Source organism: Schistocerca piceifrons, chromosome 7, assembly GCF_021461385.2.
Source record: "Schistocerca piceifrons isolate TAMUIC-IGC-003096 chromosome 7, iqSchPice1.1, whole genome shotgun sequence".
Taxonomy (NCBI): domain Eukaryota; kingdom Metazoa; phylum Arthropoda; class Insecta; order Orthoptera; family Acrididae; genus Schistocerca; species Schistocerca piceifrons.
Genome location: NC_060144.1, coordinates 389,639,602 through 389,651,852, shown reverse-complemented (window position 1 = coordinate 389,651,852; position 12,251 = coordinate 389,639,602). Strand labels below are relative to the sequence as shown.

General features: G+C 43.9%; 1 protein-coding gene across 1 annotated transcript in view; it reads left to right on the top strand.

Moving 5' to 3' along the window:
• LOC124805726 (arrestin domain-containing protein 17-like) overlaps positions 1–12,251 on the top strand; it is a 381,347-nt gene that overhangs the window by 352,964 nt on the left and 16,132 nt on the right. Inside the window, exon 9 of the mRNA XM_047266296.1 lies at positions 4,546–4,714. Within this exon, the coding sequence (XP_047122252.1) occupies positions 4,546–4,714 (169 nt within the window). The remainder of the gene's footprint in view (positions 1–4,545; positions 4,715–12,251) is intronic.

Below are 12,251 nucleotides of genomic sequence, written 5' to 3'. Positions count from 1 at the left end.
CCGTGCGTCGCTGCGGTCCGGTCCCGGGTCGACGGGCACGTGCACCTTCCGCCGACCACTGGCGACAACATCGATGTACTGTGGAGACCTCACGCCCCACGTGTTGAGCAATTCGGCGGTACGTCCACCCGGCCTCCCGCATGCCCACTATACGCCCTCGCTCAAAGTCCGTCAACTGCACATACGGTTCACGTCCACGCTGTCGCGGCATGGTACCAGTGTTAAAGACCGCGATGGAGCTCCGTATGCCACGGCAAACTGGCTGACACTGACGGCGGCGGTGCACAAATGCTGCGCAGCTAGCGCCATTCGACGGCCAACACCGCGGTTCCTGGTGTGTCCGCTGTGCCGTGCGTGTGATCATTGCTTGTACAGCCCTCTCGCAGTGTCCGGAGCAAGTATGGTGGGTCTGACACACCGGTGTCAATGTGTTCTTTTTTCCATTTCCAGGAGTGTATATTGAGTTGGCTGCCACTTATCTCGCCTCATATTGGCAACCCACCGACGAGGAAATCTAAAAATAAAGAGACGTCTATACAGTAGCTTATTTACATTTTTATACAGCTTAAACACGAAAATGATGCACAAGACGCTAAGTACAACACGCATTTAGATCCTCACCTGAAATATGATATTCCAGTTGTTTTATCACTTCTATTAGCGCATAATTGTACGCTGCACATACACTGGGCATGATTCGCGATCGGTCAATAAGACTTTTAAAACAAATTACAACCGGAAAACAATGGTTTTCTAACGCCATAAATACACGCCAAATGTAAATACACTGACATGTAGACGTTTCAAAAAATGGCGGCCAGTGTTGCTTTTTACTGCCGCTGGGAGCGCTGTTACCTCACAGATAGCCACTCTATGTAGTTTATATACCTCCTTGACGGACAGTGCTAGCAGTCGTAATCAAAACAATGTTGTAAAGTTATGTTTGACTAATATTTAATGTACTTGCATAATTATAATTGTTTTATATGTGTGGTAATTAGCAGTGTGAGTGTTTTATGAGTGAAGAAGAACAGAAGTAAATGAAAATTGTTTTGTTTATTCACGGAGTACCAGTTAAACTATATAGGGGATTTACTATAATTAAATGTGCAGTCAGTTTATGGTACTAACAAATCGCGAGTAGAACACGAATTAATCGGTAATTTCAGAAGGAGTAATTTTATATTTGATACTTTTCTAAATTTATTTATTTAGCAATTGCCATAGAAAGAAATGTTTTACTATGATTGGTCATTGAAGTAAAGCGAGGGGTTAGCGCGGGATAATACTGCAACCTGATTTGCTGTTTGTGATATCAGCCAATCAGAAAAATGCAGGCTCGCGCCACTCTATGCTGGGAACAAAGCCTTTGTTGTGATCTAAGTCGGTCGGTGCTGAGGGTTCGAACTAGTAAGATCTCATTGAAAGCAGCTCCGACGAAAGTACTATAAAATCCCGGAAAATGCTAATTACGAGTTCTCGAAGTAGTACAAAGTGTATTTAAGTGAACGGTGTAGTGGGAGTTGTGTGGAATTTCGGACGGAATATCGAAATTATTGCTTTTGACTGTTAGTTGAAACCGCGTGGCGTGTTGTGCGACCTAAAACTGGAATAGGTATTACGTGTAGAGCAGAGTGCACGACATTTGAGCGAGCATTTTCATAACTAAACGATCCAGTGAACTTTCTTAACCTCGGTACGGGTGTAAATACCATAAACTGGCTACGTGTGTGATTGTGGTGTGCGTGGGAACTTTACACTTTGTAGACACTTGGTACGGACTTGGCAGTATTAACTGTGATCTTTATCGTAAAAATACACCTGAAAATTTACATTGCCAAGTTAAAACTTTTATTTCAGTAGCTGGCCACATCCCGTTTACCGGACAATTCTATGTATGTTGCGACCTGCAATAGACAGTAGTGGTCTAGTATTTTCTACTACAGCTTTTAGCTAGGCAAATGAACATTGCTGGACACTGACAGGGCGGTAAAAAGTAACGTGCCGCGCCGCAACTGTCATCACTTTGCCGATTAAAATACGTTCCTGTGGGCCTATGTTAAGCAATGGACGATGCCCCTGGTAAATGTTATCCGAGGAAATATTGCATCCGGATGCTGACACACTTATGTGTGTTTGTCACCAACAAAATAGTAATCATATCGGCTGACAACACAAGTTACGACGTGTTCAGGGCTTGTTGCCGGAACAAGTGCGGTGGCTGCCGCCCGTGGGCTGCCGTATCAGTACTCGGATGGCAGCCACCGCACTTGTTCCGGAAACAAACTCTGTACACCTCGTAGCTTGTGTTGTTAGCCGCTATGATTGCTATTTTGTCGGTCACAAACGTAAGCGTGTCGCCTTACGGACCCAATATTTCCCCGGATAACTTTTACGAGGGGCATCTTCTGTTGCTTGACACACCCAAAGGAATATATTTTAATAGGTAAAGTGATGACATTTCGTGATTTTAAGACAGGCAGGGCATTCATCACTGATGATGGTTTTAACAATTGATGGCTGAGAACTTCGCCTGCTCCACGCCGACTGTTACTCTGCGGATATCTGTAATAGCCCCCTGTACCATGCGACATAGCATTATTTACATCAGAAGACGCAATTTAAAAGTTGTGAAACCGGTTGTGTGAGTCTCTGACTGACTTCAATAAACCGACTACTGCTGACTATTAGACTTTTCATTCAGATTTATATTTTAATAGCTTTAATACCTATACACTACCGCTTATTAATTTCAGTACACCCAATAAATGACATCTAGTTCCCTGTAGTCCAATACCGTGGGTACGGTTGAGGAAACAAAGGAATAGTACAACAGTTGTACACATATCATGATTTTTGTTTGTGATCATCGAGATACAATATTATCCAACAAACAATGTCGCGTACATAATCGTTATGTACCTACCTGATATGTTTGTTTACCTACTTGCCGACCGACGCCACATTTGGTGCACATGTGTTGTTCCCTGTAGTGATGTGATGTCCGCAGCGAACGGCAAGCACTTCTACGGTACATAACATGTGGTTCCTGCACGTCAATTCCTTCGTGACATTGAAGTGTGCACAACGCCGAGCGGAGATATCCATGTATTGTAGCACTTAGCCAAGCAGGTTTATGTATTCGGCAAATTGCGAAACAGTGTAGTGTGTCTATACACCCTTCACCGCCAGAAGACAACAGGTAGCAATAAGGACATACTACGACCAGGACGACCTCGTAAAAGAACTAAAAGTGATGATAAATATATCACAATTACCAGTAAGAGAAATACGTAGATTCAAAACAGCGCCCAACTTCGTGCAGAATTGGTAGAAATGAACGCGACAACAATATCTGTTGCAACAGTAAAAAGGAGACTGAAGCCGACTTGAAAGGATGTGACACAGAAAGGAAACCCCTTCTAAGGGCCATAAATAAACAGAAGAGACTTGAATGGGCTACAAAATATCGTAATTGGACATCGGAAGAGTGGACGAAGGTGTTATTCACCGATGAATCGAAGCTCGAGATTTTTGGAACCAAAAGGAGAGCATTTGTCGCCGATTTGTAGCGGAAAGGGTAGCCCAGCAGTGTGTTTTACCTACAGTTAAACACGGTGGAAGTTCTATTATGGTTTGGGGATGTTTTGCCGCAGATAGAGTTGGAGACATTGTGCAAATAGAATGGTGTATGACTCAGAAGCAGTCCCACCGGAGACTTCAGTATGATGCAATACGAAGTGGATTGCGCTTAACAGGGGAAGGGTTCACCTTACAACAAGATAATGACCCAAATCATCGGTCGGCATACTGTACGAACTACAATGCATGAAAGTAAAAACAGAAAGTTCTGAACGATATGGTAAAGCCCCGATTGTAATCCCATTGAAATGGTCTGGGATGAAGTGGAAGACGTATCAGGGAAGTTAATATATCCAGCAAGGAACATCTCTGGAATATTGTTAAGGATGTGTGGAATCGTATAGATTCACGATTCCTACAAAAACTGATTGACCGCATGCCTCGAGTTTGCGAGGCAGTCATTAAATCCAAAGTAGGATATTTTGATGAAAGTAAAATACAATGATTGTGATTGTATTATACATGTGGAAGTTAACACAATTATATTTTGTGAGAAATAACGTTTGATTTGTGTTGTAAATCTGAAACACCAGGGTGTATTGACATTAATGAGCCGTAGTGTTTGTAAATACCCGTATACCGTACGAATTGGTCTTCAATTACTTATAATTACTTCCCCTGTGGCTACCCTAGGTTTAAAAATTATCTCAGGTAAGAGAGTTACAGTTGCTATTGCGGGTGGACACCGTGCAGCCATGGAGGGAAGTTCTTCGTGGGACAGCAGATGTCCTCCTGGGTTGAATACGGAGCTGATACACCATTGGGCTTCATCTTCTGGTCGAGTTGCAGCTAGAGTCGATGAGTTACATTCGCCTCTGTGGCGACTGTTCCTCCACCTGTACCCGTGAGTCAGCCGGGCTGCTGAGTGCAGAAGGAGTGGGAACGCTCGCTGCCGTGTTCCAGCTGTTGGTGGAGCTGGAGACGGAGCCGATGGAGCTGCGACTGCCGCTGTGGCTGGGCACGGTCCCGCTGTGCAAGCAGTTCCCCAACCTGCTGGCCGCTGCGGACGTCGACCCCGGCCTCTCCAGGGTGCGCTTCCCGGCCGCCACCGTGGCCAAGTACCCAGACCTCCGTGAGTACCTCCACAAGCAAAGAAGTTGCCGGGGTAGGGAAATACATTGCCGGAAAAAATTAGTACGTCCTTTTAGAGGTATCCAATTCACTCAAGATTTATTGTTGCAGCAGTGCCTATGGAGTACATGAAATGATTACATTTACAGATCAATAGCACAACCGGTTCTGAAGTACTAGTCATCGACCCACGCTGAAACACCCGTGTTAGAACGTGGTGTAGCTTCCACTGGCGACAACGCGGGCACTGACTCTGGCATCCAGTCTATCGTGCAGATAGCGACACCGTCCTAGGATACATTATTCCACGCCTGCTCGACGTGTTCACGTAGTTCAGTAAGAGTTATTGGGCGACGAGTCGAAGGAGTCTCTTCTCGTCCTATCATATCCCACACGTTCTCGATTGGACTCAAGTCTGCAAACTGTGCTGGCCAGGGAAGTTGCTGCCTGTCTTGCAGAGCACGTTGAGTTTCACGGGCAATGTGTGAGCGAGTATTATCCTGTTGGAATAACACCTTCTTGTTGCAAGAACGGTAAAAGATCGGATCTAATAACAATCTGCAAATATCGAGCACTGGTTAGGGTCCCCTTCAGAAACACCGAAGGTGAACGAGAGTTGTACGTTATCTCACCCCAGACCATAAGGCCTAGGGTGGGGCCATGATGTTTTGGACGAATGCACTCTACGAGACAGCGCATACCGTGTCCACATAGTACGCGCACACGACCATCACTTGCTAGCAGGCAGAATTGCTTACATCACTGAAGACCAAGGCGCGCCATTCCATCTTCCAAGTGATCCTCTGATGGCCCTGTCGAACACCGCACGTCGATGCTGTGGCGTGAATGGAAGTTGCGATAGAGGTGTGCACGCCCATAGTCTCACTGCTAATAACTGGTTCGCTACAGTTCGTGCCGACACTTCTGGGCTTACAAGTCCTCTTATCCTTGCTCTGGTGGTCACTGCCACTGGTGCCATTACAATACGACGATCCTGGCGAGCGTCTGTCCTGCGTGGATGTCCAGAATCTCGTCTACGGGTGTGAGACTGCCCACGTGACCACTGATTCCAGTATCGGTGCCCAACTGGCGCAGCGCGTCCAACTTGTGTGGAAATTTTCCGAAAGGACCATCTTGCCACTAGGAAGGCCACAATTTGAATCCTCCTAAATTCGCTCTCTTAGTTGTAGGAAGCATGTGTGCATCTCCGTGGCACGGTTGCCTGCAGTACGACCACCCCTGCAACCATGTTACTCTGGGCTGTGCAAGTTATTAGCAAGAGAGAGCCACACGATGGATGTAGAGTTTCACGGAAAGCAGTAAAGCACCTCCATGGAACCTGTCCATACACTGTTGCCCGAGGGAGAGGCAGGCCAGCAACGACAGATCGAGACGATCCCTGTACTGCTGGAATCGCAGGAAGAAGAGACGACGTGGGTAGAGAGCCCACTACCCTCAACGAACCGCAGCTTTAAAGGAGGAGCCACAGATGCACCTGAGACGTTCTAAAGCTGGCAGGTGCATAGCATACAAGCATACCTACGTTCCCGGAGTTCCGCTCAACCAAGGCGGAGAAAAGGGGGGGGGGGATAAGCTATGTGGCAAGGCGGAGAAAAGGGGGGGGGGATAAGCTATGTGGGGATAGCCGTCACCAGATTGAGCGCACAGTGCGCGTTGTTGTTTATTCCGCGAGAAAGAAAACAGATACTGTCGTTTATTCTTTGTTATATTTGTGTTTGTTTTTTAAAAAAATTTCGCTCCTGGTATGGAACTCATTTAGCATTTTGAGAATAAAGCTGTAGCTTTCCTGAAACAGTATTTCTCGAAATTAATTACATGGATTCTCAGGAGCGCTATAGAGTCTTCGTTTGTTTCAAAATATCTTCTCTCTGTGAGCATTCCCTCTTAAAGAATAGACACAGATGGCGCTCTGGTAGCTACGTCTTTAAAGCTCTGCATAGGGAAAGTACGGCCAACTCGCCAATCGCCATCATTTTGGCCCCACTGCGCCGCGTGTGATACATTGGCTTCTTCAGCATATTTAGCAGTGTATATCAAAGAAGTGCACTCAACGATCTAATGCACTGCTAAAACTGATCAGTGGCTTCAAACGGAACATGTCGGATATTTAGCAACAAAAAGTCTCAACAACTTTAAGATAAATGAGTCGAAAAGTATTTGTTGTGGAGAGAATGAAACAGTTTTTCTGTGCTATCCTTTACTAATACCGAAAGCAGATTTCGCAGTTCTTGTTGTGGTATCGAGTTTGAAGACCTGTTTTCGTAATTAGCGTTAAATTGGTCGTATCCGGTAGTCAGCAGAACAAAAGCGAACCAATATTAGTTCGCAAGTGCAAGGAAAAATCTATTGCTAATTTAAAGTTCTATATCGACTTATTTCTTGTTCCCGCTACACGGTACTACGAAAATCCGCCCAATGTCTCTTTTTTTATACGAAATAGAGCATTGGATTCAAATATATATACGCGGTACCTTAGTAAATAGAATTGATAAACGTGCCTATATGATTACGCATGCTTTATATTTTTGTCAGATCTGTCCCATAAATGTTTCCTGCAAATTGTTCTACGACATTACGAGAATGATTACGAAAGTACAAGAGAATACAATATTTTTAAAATGAGTTCGAATAAAGCTAGCCCTACGATCGAAAGCAGACTGTAGGAAACAGTAACAACTGTATTTGTATTAATATAGTGTATATCAGCGGCTAGGTTGCAACAGGAATAACAGTCGCCTGCTAACGTTAATGGTTCCTGAATTAAAGGTCGTCGCTTGCATGGTGTAAATTTTTTTTCTATTTGTACATTATATTGTGTGGAACAAAGTACAATTTATTATTTTGAGCATCCAAAACATAAGTTGAAACCATACGGTACAGTCAATCAGGCCAAATTTTTTACCACTCTTGATACCTTTGTACGGCACCACTCACTATTTTTCGTTTTATACGCTAACAACGCGTTCTTAATTGATCTTGAAAATAGCCATAACAGAGTGTTTTTCGGAGGACGCAACAATATGCACTAAAACATCCAAATACTGCACTTTCCGTCTTCAACAGTTAGGCCTACACACTAACTACGAAACGAAAAACAACGTTTACCTATTTCATATTTCGTGCTGCAAAAAATACGCCTTTATAGCAGTCGGTAAATTACAGATGTACTAGAAACTCACCGTTTTTACAAGGTTTTGTCCAAAACAATTCGCTTGAAAACGACGTAACTTTTAAAAACAAACTGACCGGCTTTACGCTAATCACGTATAATGATGCGCCAAGTTTGATCACGAAGTGAGTCAGAATATGTTATACAGCGTATCTTACGCCTTAAGATGATTTGCAGCAATGAACAAAAACTGTACTCACCGCACACAAGCGCGAGTCTCTTGTGGGCTGCCAGTTGGCTCTGCTGATTTCTATCAGCCATATTCTCCTTCTTGTTGCATCTCTCCCTTCGGAAGGAATTCTGTACAGTTTTCCTCCCTTTTCGCCTCGAAACGAACCGCAAAAAGCACAGCACTGAGGCATTATTCTACTTAAAGCTTTTCAGATACACAACACTTCCTGTGCTTCACACTTAACGCTGGGGCCCACAATTGCTGCTAATGTCAAGTGACGCGGTTTCAACCAGTCCTGAACTGCGGACGGCGGCAGGCGCAGGGGGGAAGGATGGCCATACTTTCCTTTATACAGAGCTTTATATGTCACAACGGTATCTGATGGCGGACGACGTTGAAACCATTATCAGTGCATCTACTATCTCCCAGGAGGCATTTGCCGTCATCGGATCAAAATAACCGTATTTCCAGGTGTACGATCACTTTTTTCCTGGCAGTGTACTTTCGGGAAATAAAGCAAGGGATAAGTTCACTAAAAGTGTGCTTCATGCAGCAGTTGACCTATGTATGGACATCATCCTCTAACCTGACGTCATGACGACTCTTGAGCTCTTTCCGAAACCTACAGAACAAGCTGACGGGTGATTTTAAGTTCTAGAGTCTAGAGAAGGGGAAACTACCGGTTAAAACCGACACCGATACTTTTTGGTATCTGTTTCGTCTCGGTTAAAGCAGGTGTTTTTTTTTTTTTTTTTTTTTACTACCATCCGAGTGAAAAATCAGAAACATCAATTTTATTTTCTAATATTTGCATTGGTTTGAAATATTGCGTTGTTATATAAAATGGGAAAAACAATCAGTGCTGTTTTAATAACAATGTGGCAGGAACAAGCAACAAACAAATGGCATGCAGTGCTGTCGTCGGCGGATATACGTTGTACTATACAATGGCACCAAACCTGTGTTACGAAGTGACATAGCAAAGAAGTACAATGCTTCATTTGCTTTAAAAGGTTAACTATTTGTCTTCCATTTCTATGAAATAATAAAAGAGGAGGGAAATTATGGTGACAACAATAAAGTAAAACCTTAACAGTCCATTCATAGGATACAATAAAAATAGAAAGTAGCTGATCTGGAGCCGTGTCTACACGATGTGCCATTATCTCCTTGTAGCTCCTGAAAACGAACAAATTAAGACGAAAAACAGACTTAGTTTTCACCCTTTACCGCTGACTATCCGTAACGCCCAAACAGAGGTATGATTCGCGATTACAACATGAGTTTTGAGCAGAGTTTCAAAGAATTAGAATCAATAGGAGAATACTGGTGATTTGTTTGTATATTCAAGCACTTACCACTTTGCGAGAAAAGTAGTGAGCAGTTGACGGATTATTTTTTATCTGTCTACTTAATATTTTGAAACTGCGAAAGTCAAAATTTTTCAGTCTTTGTTAGATTTCTGTGTTTATTACAAGGAGCAATACGAATAAAAAACTGAAAATCAGTTATTTCAGAAATCGGTTATTCTAAGGGGTTTTAACAGACAGGATAAACTGCGTGGAAAAAAAACTGATGTAACCTATAACAGGTTGTTTCAGCGATAACCACCATCCCTACCAGAGCATCACACCGATCTCTGAGCATAACCAGTACTACCATGCTTGAATTCTTCATGACAACTGCCATTAATGGGTCACTCTAAAATTAATTAACACTCTTCGGTGATGTTACTCAGCTGTATCTCAAGTTGAATGTCACCTCCCACTAGGTTTCCTTCTGCCTATACACCAGTAAAGTCATGTGGTGTTATGTACTGCAGAAAGTTTACTGAATAGTAATTCAGTCAAATGCATTGAACATGACTATTTATAGCTGAAATCAGGATATGCAAGAATAACAAAAAACCAGTGGGATTTAGACTGACTGCTGTGTTCCTATCCTTCCTTAATTAATCTGCAGTCGCTATGCTCATCAACTTCTTAAGGAATGAAAATTCGTTAACCAAATTTTTTTATGTTTTTCATATGTTTACATAGTATTTGGAAGCTTAGCAAAAACATTTCAATGTTCACACACTAGAGCACGTAGGATAATATCAAGGATATGCTAGAACTGATGAAAACAAAAACACTTTTTAAAGCTTACTTACACACATTGCATTATACAGCAGTTAGATATTTTATAGCTGTGGAAACACACAGCAACGGAACGTACCAGCGTGACTTCAAACACTTTGTTACAGGAAATGTTCAAAATTTCCTCCGTTAGCGAAGATACATGCATCCACCCTCCGTCGCATGGAATCCCTGTTGCGCTGATGCAGCCCTGGAGAATGGCGTACTGTATCACAGTCGTCCACAATACGAGCACGAAGAGTCTCTACATTTGGTACCGGGGTTGCGTAGACAAGAGCTTTCAAATGCCCCCATAAATGAAAGTCAAGAGGGTTGAGGTCAGGAGAGCGTGGAGGCCATGAAATTGGTCCGCCTCTACCACTCCATCGGTCACCGAATCTGTTGTTGAGAAGCGTACGAACATTTCGACTGAAATGTGCAGGAGCTCCATCGTGCATGAACCACATGTTGTGTCGTACTTGTAAAGGCACATGTTCTAGCAGCACAGGTAGAGTATCCCGTATGAAATCATGATAACGTGCTCCATTGAGCGTAGGTGGAAGAACATGGGGCCCAATCAAGACCATCACCAACAATGCCTGCCCAAACGTCACAGAAAATCTGTGTTGATGACGTGATTGCACAATTGCGTGCGGATTCTCGTCAGCCCACACATGTTGATTGTGAAAATTTACAATTTGATCACGTTGGAATGAAGCCTCATCCGTAAAGAGAACATTTGCACTGAAATGAGGATTGACACATTGTTGGATGAACCATTCGCAGAAGTGAACCCGTGGAGGCCAATCAGCTGCTGATAGTGCCTGCACACGCTGTACTTGGTACGGAAACAACTGGTTCTCCCGCAGCACTCTCCATACAGTGACGTGGTCAACGTTACCTTGTACAGCAGCAACTTCTCTGACGCTGACATTAGGGTTATCGTCAACTGCACGAAGAATTGCCTCGTCCATTGCAGGTGTCCTCGTCGTTCTAGGTGTTCCCCAGTCGCGAGCCATAGGCTGGAATGTTCCGTGCTCCCTAAGACGCCGATCAATTGCTTCGAACGCCTTCCTGTCGGGACACCTTCGATCTGGAAATCTGTCTCGGTACAAACGTACCGCGCCACAGCTATTGCCCCGTGCTAATCCATACATCAAATGGGCATCTGCCAACTCCGCATTTGTAAACATTGCACTGACTGCAAAACCACGTTCGTGATGAACACTAACCTGTTGATGCTACGTACTGATGTGCTTGATGCTAGTACTGTAGAGTAATTAGTCGCATATCAACACAAGCACCGAAGTCAACATTACCTTCCTTCAATTGGGCCAACTGGCGGTGAATCGAGGAAGTACAGTACATACTGACGAAACTAAAATGAACTCTAACATGGAAATGAAGCGTTTCCGGACACATGTCCACATAACATCTTTTCTTTATTTGTGTGTGAGGAATGTTTCCTAAAAGTTTGGTAGTACCTTTTTGTAACAACCCTGTATGCAGACGGTGGTAGTATCGTGTATACATGGTATAAAAAGCCAGTGCACTGGTGGAGATGTCATTTGTATTCAGGTGATTCGTGTGGAAAGGTTTCCGGCGTGAACGTGGAATGGTATTTGGAGCTAGATGCATGGGATACTCCATTTTGGAATTCAATATTCCGAGATCCACAGTGTCATGAATGTGACAAGAATACCACAAATGAAGAACGCAGGGCCGACGGCCTTCATTTAACTACCGAGAGCTACGGCATTTGCGTAGCGTTGTCAGAGCTAATAGGTAAGCAACACTACGTGAAATAACCGCAGAAATCAATGTAGGACGTACAATGAATGTATCCATTAGGCCAGTGGCGTTAATGGCCTATGGCGGCAACACGACATCGCTTGCAGTTCCTCCCCTGGGCTCATGGAAAACCTTGGCCTGGTCAGATGAGACCCGATTTAAGTTGGTAAGAGCTGATGGTAGGGTTGAGTGTTCGCAGACCAGCGAAACCATGGACCCAAGTTGTCAACAAGGCACTTTGCAAATGGCTCAAATGGCTCTGAGCACT